The 27,039-nt window shown below is 45.7% G+C and overlaps 8 protein-coding genes across 8 annotated transcripts; 3 read left to right on the top strand and 5 right to left on the bottom strand.

The window, feature by feature from the left end:
• Positions 1-191: 191 nt before the first annotated feature.
• On the bottom strand, positions 192-4,468 carry JR316_0001615 (uncharacterized protein; the record flags this gene model as incomplete). Its single annotated transcript, XM_047887417.1, has 8 exons — positions 192-311; positions 369-971; positions 1,024-1,243; positions 1,303-1,980; positions 2,031-3,354; positions 3,434-3,706; positions 3,773-3,812; positions 4,370-4,468. The coding sequence occupies 8 exons, from the start codon at positions 4,466-4,468 to the stop codon at positions 192-194; spliced, it is 3,357 nt and encodes a 1,118-aa protein (XP_047752340.1).
• Positions 4,469-4,692: 224 nt separating this feature from the next.
• On the top strand, positions 4,693-5,670 carry JR316_0001614 (uncharacterized protein; the record flags this gene model as incomplete). The annotated part of the gene is made up of 4 exons (XM_047887416.1): positions 4,693-4,707; positions 4,773-4,926; positions 4,977-5,029; positions 5,086-5,670. 4 exons carry the CDS (start codon positions 4,693-4,695, stop codon positions 5,668-5,670), a joined length of 807 nt encoding a protein of 268 aa, XP_047752339.1.
• Positions 5,671-6,047: 377 nt separating this feature from the next.
• On the bottom strand, positions 6,048-8,044 carry JR316_0001613 (Carbohydrate oxidase; the record flags this gene model as incomplete). The annotated part of the gene is made up of 9 exons (XM_047887415.1): positions 6,048-6,151; positions 6,219-6,256; positions 6,325-6,373; positions 6,436-6,607; positions 6,669-7,184; positions 7,265-7,395; positions 7,455-7,665; positions 7,730-7,851; positions 7,900-8,044. 9 exons carry the CDS (start codon positions 8,042-8,044, stop codon positions 6,048-6,050), a joined length of 1,488 nt encoding a protein of 495 aa, XP_047752338.1.
• Positions 8,045-11,006: 2,962 nt separating this feature from the next.
• On the top strand, positions 11,007-13,665 carry JR316_0001612 (uncharacterized protein; the record flags this gene model as incomplete). The annotated part of the gene is made up of 5 exons (XM_047887414.1): positions 11,007-11,037; positions 11,271-11,374; positions 11,452-12,000; positions 12,049-13,077; positions 13,132-13,665. 5 exons carry the CDS (start codon positions 11,007-11,009, stop codon positions 13,663-13,665), a joined length of 2,247 nt encoding a protein of 748 aa, XP_047752337.1.
• A 1,705-nt stretch (positions 13,666-15,370) lies between these two features.
• JR316_0001611 (Tyrosinase) lies at positions 15,371-17,313 on the top strand (the record flags this gene model as incomplete). Its single annotated transcript, XM_047887413.1, has 8 exons — positions 15,371-15,500; positions 15,562-15,734; positions 15,787-16,115; positions 16,175-16,353; positions 16,415-16,510; positions 16,562-16,696; positions 16,749-17,077; positions 17,137-17,313. The coding sequence occupies 8 exons, from the start codon at positions 15,371-15,373 to the stop codon at positions 17,311-17,313; spliced, it is 1,548 nt and encodes a 515-aa protein (XP_047752336.1).
• An 898-nt stretch (positions 17,314-18,211) lies between these two features.
• JR316_0001610 (uncharacterized protein) lies at positions 18,212-19,018 on the bottom strand (the record flags this gene model as incomplete). Its single annotated transcript, XM_047887412.1, has 1 exon — positions 18,212-19,018. The coding sequence occupies one exon, from the start codon at positions 19,016-19,018 to the stop codon at positions 18,212-18,214; it is 807 nt and encodes a 268-aa protein (XP_047752335.1).
• A 1,304-nt stretch (positions 19,019-20,322) lies between these two features.
• JR316_0001609 (Vegetative incompatibility protein HET-E-1) lies at positions 20,323-24,071 on the bottom strand (the record flags this gene model as incomplete). Its single annotated transcript, XM_047887411.1, has 7 exons — positions 20,323-22,382; positions 22,442-22,791; positions 22,853-23,407; positions 23,459-23,483; positions 23,542-23,706; positions 23,763-23,867; positions 23,933-24,071. 7 exons carry the CDS (start codon positions 24,069-24,071, stop codon positions 20,323-20,325), a joined length of 3,399 nt encoding a protein of 1,132 aa, XP_047752334.1.
• Positions 24,072-24,410: 339 nt separating this feature from the next.
• On the bottom strand, positions 24,411-25,179 carry JR316_0001608 (uncharacterized protein; the record flags this gene model as incomplete). Its single annotated transcript, XM_047887410.1, has 4 exons — positions 24,411-24,466; positions 24,528-24,651; positions 24,723-24,804; positions 24,866-25,179. The coding sequence occupies 4 exons, from the start codon at positions 25,177-25,179 to the stop codon at positions 24,411-24,413; spliced, it is 576 nt and encodes a 191-aa protein (XP_047752333.1).
• Positions 25,180-27,039: the final 1,860 nt, after the last annotated feature.

Below are 27,039 nucleotides of genomic sequence, written 5' to 3'. Positions count from 1 at the left end.
ACTTCCAAATCTTTATGATACTCGTTCTATACGCAAATCCTTGCTATTGCTAAATGATTTCCCAGCGACTCATGTATTGGACTACCCTTATACTATATAATAACACGGTTGTATATTTGTCGAATGATATTTTGTACGTTAGATTATTGTACATATCAATTTGAAAGGCTATTTACTCACTTTGCTCCTTACTAAGGATTGCAAGACTCGATGGTGGTGCATGAATCAGGACCTTCCTGGTCTATTGCGATGAGCCACCTGATTAGATAGGATATTTCCTGGGATGATATAAAGCTAGAAGGATCACCCCTCTGATGTGAAGATGTGATGAGCGCGTTCAAGTTAAACACTAGATTGTATTGGCGTACCTGTAGTAATTTAATTATTTCGGAACAGAATAGATGCGTTGGAGACCATATGGCTTTGGGTTCTGCTTGCTGTGATAGATAATACAATGCCATCAAAGCTTTCACCATTTTTTCCGTGAGACTGTCGACGCGATGCACCAAGCCCATTACCACCTCCGTGGAATTGACTAGCAGTGCGTACGACTGAAATTCGGGATGAAGGGAATGGTAGACTCGTTTAACAAGGGTGTTGAGGTAGAATTCAAGAAGAGTGGTATACCAGTCTTGATCGTGCTCGAGATAGCCGGCTCTGGAGAGGATACCGTCCAATTCCCCCGTTCTCGTGTAAATATAGCTTTGGATGTAAACATTGTCCACGTCTACTCCCCAACGCTCTTCTTCATCTAGGATAACTGATCCTAGAGATCTTCCGTTATGCGCCCATCTGGGCTTGAGGATCACAGTACGAATGCAGCTTGCATCGTAAACTGAGAGCTCTGAAAAGAAGGGCACCTGGAAGGTGGGAAGGAATACTTCATCGTACATATGCTCCATTACATCTTGTAGTTGGAACACAGAACCAGGGTAAATGCTTTCAAACATATCAGCTCGATGTTTTGCCGTCTGAAATTTTCATCAGATGGGAGCAAAATAAAACAAAATATAAAATACTTGCTAGATGGCGGTCAATCCAATTCGCTATGCTTACGGCAACGGTAAAGTAGTGACCAAAAACAAGCCTGAGACGCGTCCAGTCGAATTCCCATAGAAAGGTGATCAAGGACTCTATAGCATATTCAATAAATTGCTCTCCAGTATCGACGTTTGAAAACCTCATGTCCGAGAGAAAGTTATTGATGATAGATGTGATATCCTGAAATAGGGATGAGCGTGATCTATGAATAATTAAACCAATAAACTTGGGATTGTTTGATTTGAGAGGTCGTTGACTTACTCAACAATACGAGGAAAGTTTTCATTGTAATCGTAGCGGTAAAGAAGGTGCTTAAGACACCTGTAGGTGACAAGGAACCCCTTAGCATGGAGCCCTGTGCGTTCACCACCTTGAAATGATTCTTCAAAATACAACTGCACCGAGGGTAAATTGTAGTATACCCGATCGCTGTCTGAGCCCTCGATATCAGTACAGGCTACAAGGCACCAATAATCCAGCAGAAATGTCTTTGCCATGCGTTGATTGCATCCTGGCATGCGCCCGAGGTCATCCAAGGTAATTGAATGGGAGAGAAGGACGTACAAAAGCACGTTCGTCAATAAATCCCTGTTTTGAGCTTCAGAGAGGATGTACTCAATACATCGAAAGGCAATAGCCTTGGACAGGAGTCGCAGAGTCGAGAACAAAGTTTTCAGATCAGGTGTGTCGAAAGGATTAGTGTCAAAGAAATCGAACGGATTATTGATCACATGTGCCAGGTTCATCACGTAGTCCAGGTGACGAAGAATGTACTGAGGGAATGCAAGTTTATGATCATGTTCTTTATCCTGGAGCTGCGACAGTTTATCGACGAGGCGTTGAATGTGACGGTATACGACACTTGGCTCTACCAAAAAGATGGTTTTTGTTGAGAAGGCATGCCACATACGGTCCAATTTTGCGATAGTAATTTTATCACTGTGGATATCCATAAGTCGGTAGAGAAGAAGACAAAATTGGCTACGCACAAATACTGCGATGACCCATCGATACATTCGATAACGGATTGACTGAAACCGTCGATAAGCTTCCCAGCATAAGCTTGTGTATCGACCCAAAATAGACTTGAGCGACTCTTGTCTTGTAAATACTCACGGAAAGAAAGGTGGCAGAAGGATACTTCAGGATCTCTATCCCCATAGACCGCGTCGACCTCTGGTTCACCTGGGGAGAAATCCCAGATTTTAACAGTGACTAGAGCACTGATAGCGCGAAGAACCAATTGGAATTCGACAGATGACACGCCAAGAAACAGTTCAATCGCCTTGGGAGTTGAGCCTGTGATCAAGCCTCCGAGAACTGCTAGAAGCGAGTCCCGCCGTGGATACAGAGAAAGAATAGTAGAGTAGAGATTGTCTAATTCTCCAAACGCAGATGATCGAGTAGGACCAGGCTGCGTGATCATATCCAGTTGGGCTTGAGGATCAGAAAAATCTGAGGATGAACCCACAAACTTGAGAATGGTGGTAGCATATATAAACTGACCAGAGGCCTCATTCACGAGATGAGTAATGACATTCGGAGGTGGCCAGGGTTTGTTTATGGAGGCCATGATATCTAGGTTATTGGTGTAGATTTCATTGAAACCATCCTCGAGGTAGGCCTTTATATCATTGTCAGCGTCGATGGAATCGCTCAGAGATACTCTTTTGGTAATGTGATTTAACAAATCCCCGTCGAACGCAGTCCGTATCCAGTACTCAGGGCGGCTTACAACAAGGAATCGAAGAGGGACACGATGCTCCGTAATGGCCTTAGCAAGGAGTCGTAGGACATCACGTTGCGTTTGAGAATTTCCACATTCGTCTAGGCCATCAACAATGACTGTTGGGGTGTGTGAAATGGAAGTTAAACATGAAAGTGGACCAATGATCAACGTTCGAAGTTGTACATCCAAAGATTTGGTCGTTATAGTGGGGTCCGCTAAGACAGCATCATTTACAAGATCACGAGCATCGGGAATTTGTATGGCAATCTGATAAGCAAGAGTCGGAAAAAGTGTTGTCGCTCCGTTACGTCCAGCAACAGATCGCGCAAAGAAGAAGCTTGCGGCATATCGTTTGCCTAAATCCCTAGCAATCTCTGCGATGCTTTGCGCGATAGACGACTTTCCAACCCCTGCCGATCCAAAAAGCCAAAGCACATGTTCATCAGGATCTGGGTCGTTTATCCAATCAAGAATGATGGTTTGGACCTCTTCCCGTGTACCAGGGTAACACTTCCCAACAGGGTACCGTTCAGCAGAGTCAAACATGGCACCATGGGAAATTGTTTGACTTAGTACTCGAAGGCCTGTTAGAATAATCGATACCAATACACAGTATCGGATGAGCTGATGGCCATAAGCAAATAAAACTATGAAATCAGTCACCTTCGGTATCATGTCCCTTTTCGAGAACGTAGTAGTCTCCCGAAACCGCGGTGAAGGTAGAATTATTGACAGTAACATTTTCTGATCCAGTAAAATAAGATATGGATCTGTTTTCGAGTGTAGCATTATGAGGGGCATTTGTATCCACTCCTCCACTTTGCATGAAAAACAACGGGGAAAAGGAAAGCAGCTGACTTCGTAGTTGATGAATGGATGGTTTGCAGTGCTCGATGGCAGCTCTGGTGCCTACTGCCCCTAAATTAAAACAAGTATCTGATATATTATACTGAGTCAGCGATATTCATTCGCATGATCATGTTTGACAGCGATAGTACATACCGAGGTGCTCTCCAACCGTTGCAAACACGCGATGAGTCTGCTACGGAGCGCCTCCGAGTCCCAACGTTCTCCCAAAGTCGTTGAAGTTGTCCAATATTACTGCAAATAGGCTTAGATAACCTTTGACACTGGTTCCCGGTGGTTATCGACGTTCACCAGCAGGCTGAAAGTTGAAACGAAGCAGTTCGAGAGCGCTAGCGACCAATTGTGGGACCTATTTGTCGATGCTTGCTCTGAAAGAGCAAGGAATACACAGCCATACAAGTAATCATATTTTCGAATTCCGATGGTTCGTCTCACCTAATTTTCAATGTCCGCTTGTGTACTGTATGTATGCTTGGAAATAGCAAGATCACCTTGTTAATTGCAAACCTGCGGTATTCAAGGTCTGAAATAAACTCTCTTCTGATATGGGTTGTAACCTGTACTTACCTGGAGAAGTCCAAGGAGAATCAAGTGGTGATCAAAGTTGGAGTGATCTTGCCTTTAATTTCACTCTCCGCCGGAGCACTCCCGAACAGAGATGCGAGACATGCGATTCACCGTTTCATAAATCTACTGGTAAGAATGCAACAAGCCGTGCATAGAATAGTTTACCGAGTGTGTGTTGTGTACTTCGATAGCGTTCGAGAGCTCAATGAGGTGTGTATTGACCTTCTTTCCTGTCAAAATGTAATACAAACCTGCAGCCGACATGCCAAGTGGGCCACCTCAGTCAGCTCATCCATTGTGAACGAGATTTTATGATATATCATCGATCCCGAAATCACCATTGTGCTTGCCCTTAAGTGGATCAAATAAAAGGCACATTTGCCAGTGAATCACTCTTTACCTCTATATCCCATCATCCAAAGTCGATCCCAAGTCGGGGTACCGGTTTCATCGAAGACTTCACTGAACCCATTAAACAATTGTCTAATATGAGTCCAGCTAATGTGAGCATTCTTTCTTTTGTTCTCCCATTGTGAACGATACTTTAGGGGTTGATATTTCTATGCAGGCAAAAGTGTCCACTAAAAAGACGGGTAGAAAAAGGGCCCACTCGCCTGAAAAGACTGATAGCGACAAACAGACTAAAAAACGCGTCAAAGGGGTTGAATCTAACAATGCCGCTGTAGGAGGAGAAAGTGATGGACAGGTCGAACCACATGCAGGTGCGTGTTTTCTTTTCTTTTCTACGTGCAACATCTAAGCTAGCTTGCAGTACCCGCCGATGTCGTTGGTGCCGCGGCGCCCACCGATCGCCCACAAGCACCTGTAGGCTACATTATTTAATGTTGTTTGGTTTTCCATTTGACATATACCACTGCTAGGAGGCAACCGACGAGGCGGAAGCACCAAAGTTTATTGGCACTTTCGACTTGTACGGCATGGATCTCCCTTTCCTCAACAGCGTCTATCTGCCCAAAGGAAGTTCGACCGTCAACCCGGAGGCTTTATACAAGACCATTCTCACCTATCAGGCCAAGTCGGATCGGACCGCCCAACTCATCTTGCCCGACAGCGGGCCCGGAAGTGGAAAGCTGGATTCGGGAGTTTTCTGTGACCCCATGGAAGACATGCCGTTCGACATTGTGGCGAGGAATATAAAGGAGGTACCTAAGTTGTCCTTCAAGTCTGTTTTCGGCCGTCCGGATGCACAGCACGGGGCATGGCAGGGCGTTGGAGTTACGGCGTCCCTAGTGATTGAAGACGGCGGATGCGGGATAGCATCTTCGTCGGGCAGTATTTCGATGCATCCGATGTGGAGGAAAGTTGAGAAGAACGGCGACATCCTCGAATTATTTGAAGGAACACTGACCTTCCGCGTCAAATATAGCTCCATGTACTCTCGAAGGGGTCACGGAAGCGGGCAGAATGAAACTATTGATTTCTGGGCCGTTCGGGGAAGGAAATGAGGGTCAAGTGGGTAGTGGTTATTATGTTGTACTACATAAGAACATTTTCTTGACAGAGATATACCATACAGTTATGATTTTGGATTGCTCACGAAAACCGGCCGTCTGAAATGAAAGTACTAGATAGGTGGCTAAACGCTCCGGGTTACTGGCGGAACCTGATTACATTCAACTGCCGTTTCCGGGATTCCGGCGGAAGCCATGGAACTTTACCGTCGAACCTGCATTCCGGGTTGCTGGCCCCGGGGCCCATTACTGAACTTTGAAGTCATTTTTGACATTGATTTATTCACATCACAGCGAACGAATGCATTCATAGCCCAATTCCCTGAGCAATGACTTACTGCTCAATAAATTATCTGGCTAAGAGGTGTACCTCATTTCTGGATAGAAGTAGGGAACGTAAATGTACCCCGTGGATCAAAAAGATCCTTGAGATGTTGCAGACGAGGATAATTTTCAGCGTAATATCTTAGTTGCCCTACAAAATAAAAAACGAGGACCCAGTCAATATAAACACAATAGATGGTATGCTGGAGTTAACGTACAGTCTGGGAGTCGATCGTCAACGTAGTTTGTGTATGCCCTATGGAAAGAACAATGTCATTATTAGTTAGGTCGACTCAGTATCAAAGTTGAAGGAAAGAAATGCACCCGTAGTCCCAGTTAGCAGGACTATTCTTGACGATCGAGTTGACGACATCTATATTTGGTGAGAAAGTTAAAACAATATTTTACGTCGTTGGTTTTAATCAGATAACTCACCATCGAGGAACGTAAATCCACCTGCGGGATACGGAGGTACGTTGCCGTGTGACGAGGCGTAGAATTGAATTGTAAACAAAGAAGAACGACGAGCGAAGGCCGTATCAGTGGATTTGACTGCGTTGATGGCGGAGTTATGTCCTCCGAATAACTCTGCTTGAATAAACCATCCCTAATAATATGAAAAAATAAGTGTGCGATATGGAAATGATTCATGATTCAACAATACGAACCACAGGTGCGTTGAAACCCTCATTTGCAAGTGTGTTCATCCACGCTAGCAAGGCCTTATCGGACATAGGTTCCTTTTCTGGAGTCATCAACGACTTTGCGTAGAATGTATCTGTACCGTCCGGTGCGCTTGTCGTATCCAAGGATCCTCCTGCCAAATTGATAGCGCTGTGGAGATAATCTCCCGTGTCAAATGAGATCGTTCTTGGGGGTGGCATCACGTCCATGAAGGGTTTGAGAGTCGCATTCAGACTGTCAAAGGGAAGATACCATCCTCCAGCAAGGCCAACACTGACATTTCCCTGAACGTCTCCCGGAGTGAGCACAATTTCAGCACCAAATTCTGGAGGGAGGTTCGCAGTCAGGACAAAGTTTTGATACTTCGCAAATGCGATGGCTGCGTCGGCTGCGGTGAAATGCCAGTTGTATGAAAAGATTGTAGCAGTCGGTGGAGCAGGAAACGTCTGTACGGTGATGGCGGTGGCGATGCCAAACGAAGATCCCGCGCCGCGCATGGCCTGTATAAAAGATGACCATGGTTATTTATGGGATGCGATGACGTGGGAGGTGAGCAAGTTGCATATATAGATCGACATACAAAGAAGAGGTCTGGATTCAGTTTTTTGGATGCTGTGGTAATAGTACCATTCCCCAAGACGAGGTCAATGGAGAGAATTGCATCCAATGTGAGACCCCACAATCGCGAAGTGAATCCAAAGCCTCCATGGACTATGACCTAACATGTCAGCTGGCTTGATCAGAGAAGCTCTTGCTAGTCGGGTGCGTACCAGCGTGTCCACCAATCCCGACATATGGGCACGTCCCATGGGGAAGCGCTCTCCCATGGGCAACTAAAGCGGTGACAATATCTCCTAAACGGTTTCCCATCTCTATCACTGCTGTGCCCGACTTGTCGTCCACCGTGATCTTTTGGAAGTTGCTCAAATCGACAATAATGGTGCCGTTTTTTCCACCTAAACCATTCGCAATATAGCTATGCTAGCGGCGGTTGGTAGTGAGGTCTTCAAAAACATGAATTTACATAATTAAGCATAGTACATACCCCTCCGCTACGGGCTACAACCTGATGGTTTACTTTGTCGCCGAGTTGTACGATATCCGATACTTCCTGGATTGTCGTTGGGAAAGCAACAGCGGCGGGCTCGATGTCGAACCTCAGGTTAACTGAATCATAAGATGAAATTGAGTTTGCTTTGAGATAGAAACACATACACGGGCGTGTGGCATTCGCAAACGTTGGTTGGCCAGGGAGAACGACGGAGATGTTGACATCTGGAGACTGCTGAGTTAAAAGCCCTTTAAGATCCTGCGCAAGGGCTACACAGGATATGCCACAGAGCAGAACAAATATTCGCATGGCGTCAAGAGAAGTTGTGGTTGATGAATCGTTTCTCTTCATCCCATATTTATATTGAATTTGGGATACTACCCCTCATTCGATTTATGAAGTACCATGGGGTACATGCTTCTCGATGCCAGCTGGTTGACTTTCAGCCGATTACATCGGTCGGAAATAGCGTAGATCTATATTTGTCAATGTCAATGCTTTAAGTCCAGGTATATCCAGAAGAAGGACTCACGGTGACGATGTCTGAATGCCCAACAGAATCCACCACACTGCGAAACAATTTAACCTCTCTTACTTTTCTACGGTGTGAAATAGTTGAATTCAATGGTAAAACGTTTGCCAGAACTGTAAATCATTATATAGATGTGTTGGGCGATGGCTGAACAGAGTATAAGATGAAAATAATTGCTATACAGATGGGTGAACCTGTTCAACGTTCAACACCCAACCGAGTTTTTCGCCACTGATTACGTGGATTTTGACCAGCCCTGAACATATCGGCCCGGTTCTTCCATAGGAGTAACGTTCTGTTTGTCTCCGCCGTGAGCAAAGTTTAAGTCTTACTAGTTCAAAACTACAACAATCATTGTCAGCATAGCAGATTCCCGCTCTCATGTTCATAACATGTGGCATCTAGCAGCGGGAGAATATCTAGAGCATAAAATGTACACTACGATTTCTTTCCTCGTCAGGAAACTGTCTCATTCATGCGAGTGGAAGGTTGCTCAAACGACTTCTCGAACGACAAAAAATCGTAGTTTTTTCAGTTAAGCCGTTGATTTTATCGTGATGTTATTCAAATTTGAATTGGGGAGTCAATGGATTTGAACACATGTGCTATCTAGCGTGACTGTGTGTCAACTTACTTACATGAGACTCACATTAGGTGACCAGAGAGGTAGTCAGTCCTGAAAATTCGAGGTGACAGACATTCATACAATTTGCCGCCCGTTCCCGCAGACTGTTGGCTCACAAAAAAGCACTGCTGAAGGCATTGACAAGCAGCGACATTTTTGCAAACAGCCGTTCAACATATTGCTTCTATTCTATGTAATGATACCTCATTATCTCTTTGCATTATCAACGAACTCTTTTGAACTCAATAAAAGGGGATCAAAGTTTGAGTTGACTTCCGAATCGAGAGAGCTCTGAGGCGTTCCAATCCTGGTGTCTGAGTCTTTGAGCATAATATGAATTTCAGCAATACAAGATCTCGAACTATATATCTAATTAGTGCACTCAGACGTCAAAGTGAACAGACGTCTTGAGTACACCATACTTTCAATCAACCAGACTGACGGTGAATATATGGAATTTAATTCGCGAATTTCATTGCCTCGGATGCCATGGACCCACAAAAACATGTATACTACACATGTACTACTAGTAATGATATTGACGTTAATTTTACTATTACCTACGGGTGGGTTCATGATTCTGGATGAGAAACTTGAAGCTCATGAAACGTGGTCACGACATATTATAGGTGCTAATTGTTTGTCCTATTTTCTCCCCTTTATTGGGATTATTCGATGCATCACTGCATTTTTCGGTCTCCGCATTTTTCAGTATAATCATGTAAAAATATAGCGACCATGTGGTTTTACGGGTCCTGCTCCCTCTCACGATTTTACTCAACTGTCGATTCAAATTATCACACGTTTACATACATGGACACCCTCAAAATCTTCGACGACGTCTTTCTGGAGATATTCAAGCAGCTCTTGGAGCCAGGTGATGTCGCTGCCCTTGTGCGCACATGTAGACGATTCCATCACTTGGGAAGAAGGCAACTACTAGTACTATGTGAGATCAAATGGATAAAGGAGGGTCCTGTCTCGTCCAGCTTAAATAGCTGGGCTAGACGCCGGAACGACAGGGGTACAGAGAAAGATAGAGATATCGGAAATACGGCTTTGTTACCCAGGAAGATTACCATTGCTCTCCCCTTTAACTTTGGGTCTGACTATTACGGGATTGAGGTGAAGTCTGCCATTTCTCTAATTCATTTCCTTGTCTACTAATTATCGGACGGTACTAGATTACTCCCTTGCAAAGGCTTTACGATGTAGTATACACCCAACTACCCCTTTTCACGCGTCTCCATACCGTTCATCTTCAGAAAACCATTATTTCCGTTCATACCTACTCTGTGCTCCGACAAATATCCTCACTCCGCAGTCTGATAATTGAGCACTGCACGTACATATGGCCAGTGGCTGGCTCATTTTCAGAACAGAACGCCAAAGTTCGCAAGGCACTGTCAAGTTTCAACGGAGGAAGGTGCCATACCTGTACCTGTACCACAATCCGCAAATTTAGGCCCCCAAATCTTACCCTCTCGACACCTAAACCTATCCTGGACGGGCTCTGCAACACAGTGGCCTGCGTCTGCCTCTGGCCCTGGTATACGCCTATTCCGGCCCATTAGCATTTTTGGAATGTAGCGCTCATGGCTCGGAATTTTTAACATCGTCATTTGCAAAGTTGGAAAAGGCCGAGATGATAGACCGTTTTGAGCTTTCTCGACTTGTGGACTTCCTCGACTCGGATTTCCTTCCGAGTGCTATCCGATCATTAACCCTCAATGTGGGTAATTAGGACATTGAGCTACTTTACGCCGTTAAAGAGCTCTCCCTGGCATCGAAGAACTAGTAGTCAGATATGGAAAAGGAAAATTTTCTACGGCGAGTGGATTTCTTACTTGACACACTGCACTTATGCCGTACGAATTGCGGACGATATTCGCTGACCTTTTCGTTATTTCAGAACTTTTTCTCATTCTAGGAGTGGACTTTCTGTTCTACCTTCCTAATCTAAGAACCATCAAACTGATACATGAGGATTGGTGTATAATCCGTGATCCTACCCGACGCAATGACTTAAACGAAACCGAAGATAGCTGTCAGCCGAGCCGGGGTCAAGCTATGTTCCTCAGCAGGATGTCCCGGTTGTCTGACGACGGCGATATATGGGTGCAGAAAGTATTGACAGACTAACGAGTGGGTGTTTTATTAAACAAATTTTCAGAACCCCTCGTCGACGTTCGGAGGCAACGGTGATCTCTATACATACACCAGCTATTATTGAATTGATTTCATGTCGTTTCAATTCGAGTCCGTTGGTAGTCTAGAGTAATTTTTTCAACCAATCTCGTGTAGTGCCCTGAATTATCACAAGGCACCGGCATCGAAGATTAGATCAAAAAGACAACATTGGCAAATACTTGAAATAGGACCTGGCCTTGTCCCTGATTTAGGACATTCTTTGTACTACAATACCACCTCTTCTTCCGTTACATCCAACTCTGCACACGCGGTGGCTACTGAATGCCACGTTGTAAGCAGCTTCTTGAACCACAACTATCACATACTGATTTGAACCGCACGCTATTCGACATGTTGAACTTGACAAAGAAATCAAAAAACACCGAGCTAGATATCGCTGTGACCATAGCGAGAGACAAGCGTAAACGCTGTTTGTCCGGGTCAGGTTATTCCGACGGTATTAATTCTCAAAGCGCTGTGGACGAGTCTGAAGAAGAAACAGTCTTCAAACGCAGTAGGACGTCTCGTGGATCCGATTTCAACACAGACACAGCATCGTCATCAAAGTCGGTAACGAAGTCCACGAGCAAGTCCGAATCTCAGGTTGCACCAATGGACCCCTACAACATCCCAGACGATGTTTTCCTCGAAATATTTGGTCATCTTTCCTCGCCAGCCGACCTTGCAGCGATTGTGCGTGTTTGCAGGCGATTCAAGGTGCTGGCTTGCAAGCCGCTGCTGCGTAAACTTTTGTGGATTAGAGAGGAAGCGACGTGGGCCAACTTGCACTGGTGGGAACGTACAGTGGAGGACGAAGCGTCAGAGAACGAGAGCGGGGACATGAATCCACTAATGTTGCCTAGGAAGGTTACCCTTGGTGTTCGCTTTGACTTTGGGATTGGCTATTACGGTTTCAATGTGCGTAATTTCTTATGTCTTTTAAAATAGTAGTGACCTATATCGCAGACAACTCCAGCAAAGAGCCTTTACGACGCTATCTATACGCAACTGTCGCTTTTCCCCTCCCTCCACACCCTCTGTCTTCAGAATACCATTATTTCACTGCATACCTACACCGTTCTCCGGGATATACCCACTCTTCGAAACCTCAGAATTGTCAACTGCACCTACATCCGGCTTGCAGCATCATTTGCAGAACAGAATGCGGCTGTGGCTGAGCTGACATCCCAACCATCTCCTGGGTGCCACCATTTGATCACTCCCCGGGCACAATCGAAAGTGCAATGGACTGGGTCTCCCACACAGTGGGCAGCCAATATGACCATCCCGCGTTCGTTCCCGTTTGCGAACCTGCCAATAACGCACCTCAAGCTCCATTCTCTGCACGACGGCGCGAACAGCCAGCGGCATGGGCTGCACCCAGTTGGTCTGCTCCTCGCCAGCGGGCTCGAAAAGGCGAATGTGCTATGGACAACAGCCGTCGCGGACGCGTGGGCGTTCATGTGGGACAGTGTGGGTGGGCGCGACAGCGCTGCGGTTGCTGCCGCCGGTATGCTGCAAAGTATAAAGGAGCTGAACGTGACGATCCCCATGCTGACGCGGGACATCGTGGACTCGTTCGTCTCGTTTGTCGGGAGCTGCGTGCGCACAGTGAATGGGCGCAGACGGAGACCCCGTGTCAAGCTTGTGGTGCAGAAGCACAATTTCTCAGATCAGCATATTATGGGGGTGGATATACCTATTGGCGGGGTGTTTAGCTATGTGGGACCCTTGGCGATTGCAAGGTCGTTTTTGGATGTCGACGTTGAAAGTGATAGTGCCCACGGACAGGATATGAGGCTGAGGACTGTGGTGATGACTGAAGCACTGGAGTTGCCTTTATTATTAAGGGGACTCGAGCGTCTCCCGCGAAGCATCCATTCGCTGGAAGTGAGAGTGAGGACGTGGGACGTGGAGTTGCTATTTGCTGTGCGGGAGCTATTCAGGGATATCAAAGAGTTGGTGGTTAAATACGGACGAGGAGAACTGGGTGAAGTAAGTCATAACTGCTTATCTTCCACTCATTGACTCATTTATCGCACCATATAGGACTTTCTCGTTACTCTGGGCGCTAACATACTGTTTGACCTACCGAATCTCACCACGCTGAAGCTCATGGTCGATGCATCGTGCATAGTAACGAAACGAAATAGCTTTTCAAACCCAAACCAAAACACATACGTCATTAATACAGCACCCAATCCGCAAAATGTGACATTCTACAATCATCCCAGCGGCGCCAACTTTACGGGTGCGCACTTTGCCCCCGCACCAGGTGCACAAGGCCAAGCATGGCATGCACAAAATTCGGGAGCAGTCCCGTTCGGTGATATGAATGGCGACGATTTTGACTTCCTCGACGAGGACGGGAACCTTTTGTTCGTCGATTCAGATCATCGTCCATCCTCCCCCAGTCCGAGTGCAGGTGAAGACTGCTTTGAATCCGCCTCGTCTCCAGATATCAAAGATTACCTCGTTGGATGGAATCGATACTGCAAACAATTGAGGTGTGTGCAATTTTCTGCAGGGAGAATTTGGGAGAGGAAGTTTGAGGGCGATCGCTGGCGTGAAAGTAGGGGATGATGGTGCCTTTTCGTATGACTGTCAGGGGGAAATGTGAAGGGCCCTCCTTCAAAGTTCACTAGTGCAGAGTATTGGTCTTTGAATGATAAAAGGGATGTTGAGTTTTTTGATATCTTGTTGTTTGTATCATTATGTTCTGCAGGCTAGCTTTACGTTTTTGATGCTACGATTCTGTACCTTTTAAACCGGCCTCTCTACGGAAGTGGGTCATTTATTTATGACTGCTACAATGCTGTGATTAATGTGTAGACACTAAAAGCATAGTCAATTGTTTTCAGGGCGTTCTTTCCCACCCCGGAGGCGATAAACGAATTCTTCAGTCAAACCTTGGGCATTGATAATTTTCTAATGAGGATGGCAGACAATTGTTCAAGAAATCCTCAAAAACCGATGAAAGCTTCTCGTCTTCTCGACGGGTGGGTAGCAGACCAACATGATATTGTGAAGATGGTTCACGACGATTACAATGTCAACAAAATTACATTGTTACAGTAATTGGGTAATTTTGAGAAGGTGAGGGTGAGTCCATTGTGAGTCTACCCCATAAGATCCGCATGAAATCAGTTCACTCTTTGCGCTTTATTTTATTGTTTAACGTACCAGTTCTGGCAGGGTTTGACCCTGGTATACTATAGCGTTAACGTCATTGACAATGCGGCATTTTCTCCGCAATGCATTGTCGGCTTTAGTTGTTTTTATCTTCAACGCCACTGTAAACAGCATCGGGGTAGATCAGTGGCCGCTTTACAGTTACTTGGTTCAGCGAACGTAACTTGTTAACATACTAGGCATAGTGCAAGGCACAATTGTTGATGCTTAAGCAGTCATTATGTCTGTGTTCAGCCGCATACGAGGCGAAGAAAGCCACAATTGCTCGCAGGTGACTGTTTGTTAGAATGAGAACATCAAATGAGGGAATATTCACTCAAATTCGCATCATTATTTCATGATTTCTTCAACATCTGCAAAACCTGAGCACAAAGATTTCAATTGCATACAGCTACTACAGTCTCTGCAAAAACACGAAGTACAACCGGAACCCGGGATGACTTTGTCGGCTTCTTTGAAAGACTATTTGGCGATTTTCTGTCTACTTAATTATAACACAGTATGTACAACGTGTTTAAGTTATGACTCAGGTGCGCAATGTTAGTTAGTGAAATGATTTGGTGGAATGATTGAATCTTAAGGCACCTATCCAAAATTAGGCATCAGCCCAACTGAACTGCTATCATTCACCTCTCTACTTACGGAATAATATATAAAAATTCTCGGCCACTGCCTTTACACAGCTACTTTTACATGTAATCTGTGACAAGACTGGGCATTTGTCATTTGCAATGCACATTCTATATTCCTACAACGAAACGGCAGGTTTGATTTTTTTTACTCCGAACGCTTCAGATGGCGTGGAATGTAGAACGCACAAAACAACTAAGTTGTCTGCGGAATATCTCATGCTAGCTTGAGCTGTGGCAGTAGTGGCAACCGAAGAGTGTTTGCGAAAATTCACGATGTCAAGCCGTTGTGGGCACATGGTGTGTTTTATGCACTTCAGGGTATGCCAGGCGAGGCTACCCTTTGGTAAAACCACTCTCAAGAACAACTTAAAAACAGCGATACACCCATCTTGAAATGCATCGTTTCTCTCCTCTTTTTACTATCAGCGACCCACTCAATATCTTCATCCTTTACTGCTACCTCCATGGCCCAGCACGTCGTTGTTGAAGGGGCTCTGCCGCGGCCACCGCCTACTCAACTCGCCCATCCACGACTTGAAATTGCCACATTCGTCAACGACATTCGTCAATTTTCACTATATGTCCAAGCGCTTCGTGAGCATTCTGAGAAGATAGTTAGCTACAGTGGAAATTTCTAATCTCTTCCTAATATCAGAAATTTATTACAATAGAGACAGAACAGACGTGGTATCCCACTGGCAAATCGGTGGAATTCATGGCCAACCGTATGTCGATTGGAATGGCACGCCCAGTTTTGGGACTGGGTACTGTGTCCACGGTACCCCTCTCTTCCCTACCTGGCATCGGCCATACATCGTCCTCTTTGAGGTAAACCTATCACCGCGACCTCTTACATTCTGATGCTGACTTGGAATTACAGCAAGAAATACAGAGAATCGCACGCGAACTTGCTGCAACATATACCTATGACCGTCCAGCATGGGAGACTGCAGCAGCTGCCCTGCGCCAGCCATACTGGGGATGGGATAAGGTTGCAACGATGGTTCCTCCTCTTCAGGTCACAACTTTGCCTACCGTAGACATCTTGAAGCCCGACAGTCCGGCCACGGTGGCTGTTGAGAACCCGTTCTTGAAATACACATACCCAGCGGGCGCTAACTCGGTATTAATAGCCCCTTTTAATACTTGGCCCAGCACTACACGATATCCGGATGCATTCGGTAATAGTCAACCGGATCAACTTCGAAAGTACGCCGAGTTTGTCTTGATTATCGTTCCTTATGACCCACATTCTTTCGCTGTACTAGCGCTCTCCAGGCTGTGGGGCCTCAAATAGAATACAATACCCAAAGGCTTATGTCAATTGGTACTTGGAACGAGTTCACACTTGGGAGTAGCGGAACGGATGGGCTGGAAAGTATTCATGACACAATCCATATCAGAACAGGAGGATCCTTGGGTAACATGCAATACGTCGAAACAGCGGGTATGTTGATTCTAAATATTCACCGCAAAATGATGCAATGGCTAACAACGAGGAAAATAAGCCTTTGACCCAATTTTCTATCTGCATCATGCACAAGTTGATCGTGTTATCGATCTCTGGCACAGGTCACACAACGTCTGGACACCAGACGCAGCCGGTAAGTGATCATGTAAATTGGAAAGGGAATTTCATTCACCTTGCGCTTCAGATTTACTGCCGTTCCGAAGAACGCAAAATGCGTACTGGAAGTCTCCAGAAATTATCGATAACAGCCAGGTCTTCAACTATAGCTATGGTAATGCAATCAACCTTTCGCAATCTGATTATAGCGAAGGCGTTGCAGGTTAGCATCTTGTTACGGATCAACTATTACCTTTCGTCTGACTCTTTTTTAGCCAAAGCAATCAGGGACACTGAACGTGAATGGAGCGTCCGTGTTGAATGCAAGAAATACGAAGTCGGAGAGAGCTTCTCCGTTTACATCTTCTTGGCAGACAAAGTGCCCTCCAACCACAAGGAATGGCTCTTCAATCCCGCATTTGCAGGATCCTTTGACGCTTTCGTCAACACGAACCCCAAGCAATGTGCCAACTGCACCGCACATGCTGATAGTATAATCAAGGGCTTTGTACATATCAACAAGAAGTATCTGGAGAGGTCAAGGAAGGCATCCCTTGATCCTGACGTCGTCATTCCGTATTTGAAGGATCATATCAGCTGGGGAGTCATAAAGGCGAGTAATTAGCTGAACATGTGTGTCCAGATTGTAACCTAAGTATCTAGGCCAATGGAGAAGTCGTCGATCTTCACAAATTCCCGTCGCTTGAGGTCACAGTGCTGTGCACGCCTCTGACGTTCTCAAGTGGTGCAGAATATCCCTCTGAGGGAAAGCCAAAGATCTATCCGGACGTTACACATGGGCGCATTGGGGGCAGTCGTCTTGCCCATGCGCAGGAGTAAAACACAAGAAATCCAACCAGTATTTTGTACTCACTAGTAGCAGCATAAAAACAAAATGTTTTCCTGGCCGAGGTATCCGTAGAAGGATTACCGATGTATATGTAGAATATACGATCGGATATAGGATAAACACCAAAAAAATACAATGCTACTCCACAATTCGTTTAGCGGCTGGGCGTTTGTTCACCTGAGGTACAAACTGGCAATGCTTTCGAAAGTATTCCATTGCTCCTGAGAGGAACTATGCGTTGATTCTTCTGGAGCCATACTAATACTCAGCCTTGGGCACTATTAGCTGAGTCCACAGTGTTTAAGTGTTTATTCAGACTGGCAGCCAGGAGCGGGAAGCTCCCCTTTAGTTGCAGAGTACTTCCTGATTGGGAAGTTCCTTGTCCCTGTAGGCGCCCGTCGTCGTCTTGCACCCAAGCCTCAAATCCGGCAACAAGGACAATATTGTGTTAAAAAAATACACTTAAGTAACAGGCTAGTGGTTTCAATGGCAAGAAAAGGGAAGATCGGAAATGAGCAATTGACGTTACATTGAGAGTGTGCTATACGGTACGTGAATACGGTGATTTAGTACGAGTTCGGATTGCGGGTATGTAGAGATTTTGAAAGGAATGAGTAGAGATAAGAACTGAGGTGTGAGTAGAGTAAACCCGATAACGAAACATGCGTAACGAATGTGTAGACGCGCATATATGCGATATATATTGATCGTTGGTGGCAAAGGAAGGTGGAGGTGTAGTTTTGGTGGTTGTGAGGGTCCTGGAGACCCTCAAAGCCGACATGCGTCGACCTGCCAAGATATGATGATGACAAGGATGTGTGCACAAGAGCACACATCGCCTGTTGTCAAAGGTTGTTTGGAGTTGTGTCCAAAAACATTTTCACCGACTCAGTCGCCCCAGCTGACGATGAGGGGTCCCGCGTCCTGCAGCTTGAAGCCCACGCCGCTCATCGATACAGGCGAGATATACAACGTTGGCCGTTCAGCCGGCTCTGTGTCAGATTCAGGAGCCGTTGTAAACTTGCGAGCGGGCGACGGGGACGCCAGCGATGGCGATGGCGATGAGGAGCTCGTCGACGCCCCAGACGAGCGCGACGAGGACCGGGATGGCTCGTGCGCGGGCGCTAATGCCTGCCCCGCCTCGTGATCTTGTCTCAGATCCGGTGAACCCTCCATATCTTTCCGCTTTGGCCGCCCACGCAGCCTGCTTCCGTCCATATGCAACGCGTCTCCGCGACCCCTGCCACGTCCTCGCGCTGCTGCCGCAGATGATGATGAGTGTGAGGGTGCGAACGGTACCCCACGGACGAGCCGGACGTTGAGGATGGGCCTGTCCGGGTCATCGAAATCGTGATCATGCAGCGATGTGTCCCTCGAACCTCGTGACGAGGAGCGGGAAGGCATGCCTCCATGCACCGACGCCGGGAACACAGGTGTAGCAGGCGTCAGCGGTGCGCCGACGTTCCCATGCGCATTCCCAGTCGAATACGGTGTGAAGTTTAGCGATGGTCGGTGTACATTCCGCGTCGAACGCGAGGTGCCTGTGGATGTAGATGCTGATCGCGAAGGCGAGGATGTGGACGGCGTCGACGTCGACGTCGATCTCTCTAGGTGTGTACCCGACCGCGAGAACGAGGAATGCTTTGATTTTTTGTTGTGCAGGTTAAACGGGAGACGAGCGGCGACGTTGACCATTTTGCTGTTAGTGCGACCCAAACATTCGGACAGAATATAAAATGGGGATGTATTGGAAGAAATGAGAAGATAGAAGGGTAATCAATTATGTGGTTAGTTTAAGAAACCTATTTCAAGCAAACGAAGAAAAATTGAAGGACGATGGTGGAGGTGGAAATGGAACACAAGGTCGAAAAATGAGCACATACCCTTCTTTCGCGCGAACGACCCTCTCCATCCTCTCTTTCATCCTTTGTTGATCAATTACATATGCACCGCTCGGCGACGACCTGCAGAACACCCTGGTGAGAATCCATCCTGCCGACCCCCATTCAGAATAGGACGAGAGGCATGGAACTCACGGCGTAGGATCAGGCTCCTCTGTCGCTGGAATTAGATGTGAATGCTCGTCAGGCCCATTATCCTACGCGACTATTAGCACCTAGAAGCAACTAACGACGTGCAACCGAAAATCTCACGTATGGGGAGATGGAGGATTCAGGGGTCCTGCGCAGGCAGCACGAGAAAATACTCAAGATCGATGAGGCCATTGAGGATGATTTTGTATGAGAAAACGATCGACCTTCGTCGTCGTCGTCGTCGAGTCGGCCACTGGTGAGTTGAAGTCGTACAATGTAGACCCTGAGAGGAAGTCGTCGAAACAACTATAGAAGCCCGCGGAACCCTGAAGAAGCAGGACTGTGCTCGTGGGCGTGGGCGTTTCCAGACCCAGGAGGTCACAAGTGCAGAAAGGTACGCAGTCGAACTTGGTTCGACTGAGATATGAGAGATATTAGCAGAGAGCAACAACCCAAGGGAAAAACAGGGAGAGAAGAAGAATCACCGCACCTCCCGAAATCGTGTTTTCCTTGCGATGAGTTCGTGTGCTAAATTTCAAATTCAGGATATTCTGTTTTTTCATGTGACTCCTTTTCGGTTCTGATGGCGTGGACTTTGTCAATGCGTTTACGGTGATCCCATCATTTCATCAATGAGTGGACCAAGCATAATTGATGGGACGGACGAGGTATGCGTGGACGTGGCCGTGAGGGTTGTCTCGCAACTTTATCAGTATCTCACCTCCACTTCTACCAGGACCAGCTGTCGTGCTAAATATTGTAGCAGACGCACGTTCACCTTATCTTACTTAAAAATAGTAACAATTAGAGTATTTTTCTTTGATAAAAGGACCACATGAGTGATCTGGTGAATCGACCAAGCCAGCCAAAACGAGGATTGGCTTTGTTCGCTTCAGATGTATCCCGATGAATTTTTACAAGACGTTATTCTAATGGCTCCTTCTGCTACTGTTCAACTTGTCAGAGTTAGGTATCCTTCTTTGGGCTACAATTGTCGTCTGAAGTATGTTTCTGGATGGCATCAACAACAATCTTATGGTTATATGTTATAGCGTAAGAAAGTGCAGTATCTCCAAAGTTATTGCATGCATTAGTATCAATCGCCGGCAACGATAGTAAAGCATCAACAACCTCATTTGCGCCATACCAAGAGGCGTACATGAGCGCTGTACTGCCATGGTTATTTTTCAAGTTCACATCGATGCCTGGAACAGAGAGGAGGGCTGTTACAATACCAATTCGTCCTTTTCTGCAGGCAAGCATCAGCGCAGTTTCCCCATTGCTGTTTTGTAGATTGACGGCAACACTGGGGTGTGACAAGAGGACCTTGACAGTATTTTCATACCCATGCTTACACATGTGCATGAGGGCTGTTTCTCCTTCGGAATAATCCAGATTAATATCTATGTCTCGGAGGCAAGGCAAAATGTCCAATAGTTTCATAATGCCTGAATCTGAATGCCCATCCTTACATGCAAGGGAAAGTGGTGTTGCACCGTCAATGGTTTTCAATTTGCCGATGGTGATGTTATGTCGCTTTGAAAATTGTAGCAAAGAGTCCACGACGGCTCTATGGCCGTATTGGCATGCCAGAAACAGGGCTGTTCGTCCACGTTTATCTTCCATATCGATCCTGATTCCTGGGAACGAAAGAAGTAAACCCACTATCTCCGTGTGACCTCTAGACGAGGCACGCATAAGAGCTGTTTCTCCGTAGATGCTACGTAGATTGACGTCAATGCCTTCGAAGCACAGCAGTTGTTTCACAGTACTGATGTTCTGCTCGGAGCTTCCAGAAGCAAGCATAAGCGCCGTATATCCTTCCTGAGTTTGAACGTTGGCATCAACATGCCTATTACACAGCAAAGCAGCAACGGCGCTGCAACGACCAAACTGAGTTGCATGCATAAGTGCCGTACGTCCACTATAATCCTTCAGATTAACGTCGATTTCTAGAGAAGAAAGGAGGGTTGTAACTATGGCATTATGATTTTGAGATGCTGCTTGCATGAGTGCTGTATGGCCATAGACATTCTGGTGATTTATATTGATATGCCGCAAAGAGATAAACCTTTTGACAACCGCAATATTGCCCCTTTCAGATGCAATTATAAGAGGCGTGTCCCCTCGTAAATTTGTTGGATTCACGTCAATACCAGGAAGCGATAGCACTGTGTCAATGATAGATTGGTGACCACGTTGTATGGCGCATGAAATTACTGTGTCCCCGCGCCCATCACGCACGTTAACGTCAATACCGTCGAACGAGAGAAGTTTGATTGCAATATCTTGCTCGTCACCCATACATGCGTACATCAGCGGAGTCATCGCATTCCCAACTTGCCCGTTGATATTGATGCCTTTCCAAGCAAGGAGACAATCGACAGTCGCATGGTGGCCATTCCTAATAGCTTGGATGAGTGCTGTATAGCCTAGTTTGTTGGATAGATTAACGGCGATATTGTCACAAGCCAGGAGAGCCAAAACAATAGAATGATGGCCGTTCGCAGAGGCGAGCATGAGTGCAGTTTCCCCAGAATGAGTCTGCGCATTAATATCAATATCCGGACACAAAAGAAGTGAGTTGACAATAGTATCGACACCATTCGTGGCAGCTAGAGTGAGAGGAGTATGATAGTCGGAGGTACGCGAACGACAGAAATCGTTCCATGGCAATGGAATTGGAAGGCCATAGTACGCAACCACATGGCAAGGTTTGAACAATTCCATATCCCAATCGTTGTACAAAACAGGATATCTAGCAGTTTCCAGCACAAATTTAGAGACTGCTTCCAATGGAAAGGATTCATCCCCACATTGACGGGCGTGAAAAATCCAGTTGCGATATGCATAGTCGATCAACCGACCTTGTCGCACAAAGTTCCAAAACTGTGTTATTGTTGAGATTTTTCCTTTGGTAAATCCCAGAGCGGTCAGGTAGATAATGCAGCTCGTAGAGATGTATGCATGTGGCGAAGGAACAAGGCTTTCTGCATGTTTTCTGAAGAAGTCATATGCTGTGTAGTCTGTAATTCGTCAATTTCTGACGGTCTTGTACACAGTCTAACAGCATATCTGGACTTACGGACGAGGCGGATAACCCCACTGCCCTGTTGAATTTCGATCACCCCACACGATACAGCGACAATGAGATCTTGTGGAGGGATGTTGTCGTGGTCAAACGGCATGTCAATATCCTCTATTGCCAGTGCGACCATCAGCTCTGCCGCCGTGAGGGGTCTATGGGCGTAGATAAGCCAAGTAATGGCTCGTTTCGCGAGGATAGGAAAGTCGCCTTCCTGGTTGTCGATTCTTGACAGCGCGGAGCGATATGTGGAGTCTAAGTCAGCTGGCAGAAGATCAAGGGCTTTTGATAATTTTTTAAAGGTGCCACATCCTCGAAGCGATTCGATTTGAAGAGCAGCGAGAAGAAACCTGGAACAACCATCAGATACACAATTGTTCATTAACGACAACAAAGTACTAAAATACGTACATTCCATCAGATGTTTTATGGATTTTTGTGCATATATCATCTACATGTTCTTCGTGACCCCGCAGAACGCGTGAGATATGCGAGTTTTCCCGAAGCTTAGACTGAACGAATACTTCGATATCGTCCTGATTGTGATCCCCAATCGACACAATGATAGTGTCTTTAGGTAAATCGATCAGCTGCATTGGCCGTGATGAGAAGAGAAAGGAAGCAGGAAGACCAGCCAGAGTAGAAATAAGATCTTGGTGGATATTTGGAGCTTCGTCTAATGCGTCCAGAACAATGTAGACTTTGTTGAACAAGGTAAATGCTTTGTGCAACAGAGCTAGGAACTCATGTTTGTTCGGAAGAGTTGCCCTCTTCTTGTGCGTGACATAGATATCGTGCACCAGAGCAAAAACAGGAGAATTCATGTCCGTATTTTCTATAAGTTGCTTCACCAGAGATGCTAGAAGCTCAGTTATGGAGCGCTCGTCGTCGTGTCTGCAGTATATATATACGACAGTTTCATTATCACTACAGAGTTGATGCTCGAGGTAGTCAATGACGATGGACCTACAAAACACCGACAAGTTAGCTGTAGCTATGTGGAAAGTAGATTCTTACATGAGAACTGTTTTTCCAGCGCCAGCTGTTAAATACAAGCATAAGTGTATCGACAGGCAGAGATAGATCCAGGAGCCACACACGTATTCCCTCTATCCACAATGAGCTATTCGGATGTTCAACCCAGAGGCTGAATTGTGAGCTCTTGATCAACCATTCGCCAGTTCCATGGATGCTCTTGGAGAGAGCATCACGGTGGATTGCCCTGAAGTTGAGGGGAGTCAACCAATCAGCAAGTTTACGGATTACTGTACGAATAAGACATCAATGAGGCGGAAATGGATCGAAAGAAGGTGATTATAACCTGCAGTAGCATCTGTATCCGTGGTTGATACCTGTACATTGCCCTGAGATGCAATAAACATGGCATCCTTGAAGTTCTGGAAGTTGGAACCATTGAACAGCCCTCCTTGAGGTATAGTTCACAACTCATTAGTAACGCGGAGTGTCAGTAGAGTCTACTGCTGCACTCACCTTGAAGGAATTTCATGGCTTCATCATTCCCCATAGTCCTGATATCCTCAGCACTAGAGGAAATGAGGACTGACAATGGCAGTGCAAAGAGAAGGTGTGCGATGCCAATTGTGATGAACGATGACAGAATTATGGGCATTTGGGGGAAATTCGTAAGAAATATAGTATAAATATCTATATATGGCTTTGTCGCTTTGGAATATTTTCAAAAATATTAGAAATTTAGCCGTTGCGAAGGGCTTTCGGCCGACGGAGCAAAAAGTTAATCTAATCTAATCGTGGATCCAGTACCTGATGATTGATTGACGGATATATTACAGTTGAAATGTGTAAGGCAAGTTATCAACAATATTTGAAAGAAGTTATTGTAAAGCTTTGGAGAGGAGTTGTTATCCATATTCATGTCCATGTTGTACGACATCGCTAAGTGATAAATGAAAACGCACATCTTATGTTTAGGGTGTATATACATAGAATCTTATGATATGTCGTATTCAACGATATGGCGCATTATCATCACAGTAGCAAGCATTTCTGTGAAGGGTGAATATCAGATATATTGTTGCTACTGAGAGAAAGAATCTGTCAGCCATACCACATGCAAGATGTCCATAATCTTCTTCGACTGTAAGCATGCATCCTGAAGAGCCGGGATACGTTGGCTCCCCTGGGCTTTTGAGATTGTAATGGGATACAATTGTGCCACTGCTGTTAGTGCACTATCATATTTCCAAAACAAAAAGTTAAGCATTCTGGTATACGACGAGACATAATTATAGAGTTGGCTCACCGTCCACTCGTTTCCTTCAGCCAATCTATACCCCCACCTATACTCGTTGCCGTCTGATGCGAAAAATCTCCTGAGTCTGGATCTGAAATCACAAAATCAAATTGAGAAAGGGCATCAAGATATGTCAAGAACCAAATATTAACCCAGCAATACTGTTAACCTGTGACAAATACTGCCCCATGTGCATCCATTGTTCACCTCCTCCCGCAGATCCCGGCGCAAAGCAAACACTTCCTAACGAATGATCTGCACCAAAGCAAAGTGTCACCACTGGAACGTGAAACGCTTCGAATGTGTTCATGGTGATATCGTATAACTCATAGACGATGCGTGATGCGTCGCGAGATTTGCGTTTGTAGACAAGGTGAATGCGATCATGTAGGTCTACAAACTCTGATCCATCGAGACGACCTGTCTTGTCTTCCAGGAAGTAAGGGAGCACATAGCGAGTAGCCATTAGGTGGGTAATGATTGTGTACAAGTGTGGGCGTGAGGACGACTGTGCTTGAACGATGAGAGCGAGGTTGAGAACGATAGAGGAAATGGGGGTCAGGGAACGCCTAAATATGATTCCGGCGGCTGGAATGATTTTACGGATGCAAATGGTCAAAGAATTGGAAAAAGAGCTAAAGTGATGCCTTTGTGGGAAATGATGAAAGAGGAAAGCACGCACATCATCAAGTTCGAATGAAACCAGGGGTTGATGGACTAAAGTCCGACCAAAGATTATCAGAGATTTTCCGGCCACGATGCTATCGAAATCTTCAGCAGGCGTCAGTGCGTGCACATTTTTCTAGCTCCATACGGAAAAATAGTCTAGAAGCTCACTGATCAAGATGAAAGTGGAATCGATGTTGGGGCTAAACAACGTGGTATGGCTGGATCATGTCAGTTAGAAGTTTTTGACTAACTTTCAATGGTTTATCATTCTTACTGGTGAGATAACCTCTACACCAGAATCATTAGGAATCACCTGGCTCATACTTTGATAACATCGGTATTGAGAAATTGTCGGTTCCTATCTCAGATTTTTCGGTTGACTGCGCCTCGAGGAGAGCACGTTCAAGCCGAACCGGAGTGTTAACCTTCTATATTCCCGAACGAATCTTTGTTACTCCAATTGAAAATTCGCAAAGACTGATCGATAACTACAATTTCCGAATGTGATGCGTTAGGGAGTGTTTGGATGCCGGACCCCGGAGTCAGACGATCATGTTTTCACTGTTTCTGGGTGCGATAGGTTCTTTTGGTTGGGACTGAGATATATATGGGTACGATGCCCACGTTATTTCTAGCTCGAGGGAGAAGGCCCTACGTAATTTGTGTGATATACATTACCCACTTAATACTCTTTCTTCGGGGCGTCGGCTTCGGGGAAAACTGCTTTGAAGGAGATGCTGTTTCATGGGTTTTTAATAACATAGAGAGCAGTTTGCCAAGTGTTAATGTTTAATTCAGCTATACAGCAGTAAACGGTGTCTTTGGTCCTCACTGGTACAATATACACTACAAAGAAAAGGAGTTAAGGGTTCTCCAATAACGCAATGCTCTCTGTAGTTAGGTTTACATCGGGAAGCTATAGAACACTGGTTTCCCTTTGAAGGAAAAACATGCATCACAGTTATCACCTCATTTGTCTGAATCCTTCTAGGCAGAGCAAATGCATCAGAGGTTCAAAAACCTCCGCTCTGTAGCACCTCTGACAAGTATTGGTTGACAAATGGAAATGACTCTGCACGATAAGTGCACAATGAGGCTCTAGAAGGTGCCTGATATGCAGCCGAGTATGACCCGTTGTACCGCATGTCTGCTGGATGTCAAGGTGTCAAGGCACTATGCCATATCAGAGAAATCAATCGCTTTTCCAGCCAAGATGCAAAAGAAGATTGCCAGAGGAACCTGCAAGCGCATGTCACGAGCAGGTCGCGAGGAACTAGTTGAACGTCTCTTAGCCACTACCATGTTAGAAAAATCTATCTCACGATCGAGGGAGTGGAGTCCCCAGATTCAATGAAATTCGAGTTCAAAAATGATGACATGTCTTCTTTGTCTAGTTGCTGGCATGGCCGACGTGTCCGTGGATAATCATGATGCTCACAAGCCTCTATTGGCGCTAAGCCTGTCTTCCAAATTTAGTTATTGTCCTACACGATGTGGAAGCCGAGCACGGCAGAAGTAGGTTTCCTTAACGTCAGGATGCCTAATGAACAAAACGTGTCTTCATAATCACTTCCTCCCCTCAGGCAATATGAACAACCGATTGGCTAAAAATAGAATAAATATATCTAGAAACGGTGGTGTAAGTTACTCTGTCCGC

This window comes from Psilocybe cubensis, chromosome 2 (assembly GCF_017499595.1).
Source record: "Psilocybe cubensis strain MGC-MH-2018 chromosome 2, whole genome shotgun sequence".
NCBI classification, from domain to species: domain Eukaryota; kingdom Fungi; phylum Basidiomycota; class Agaricomycetes; order Agaricales; family Agrocybaceae; genus Psilocybe; species Psilocybe cubensis.
Note: the sequence above shows the minus strand (reverse complement) of the source record. Positions and strands in the feature narration are given on the sequence as shown.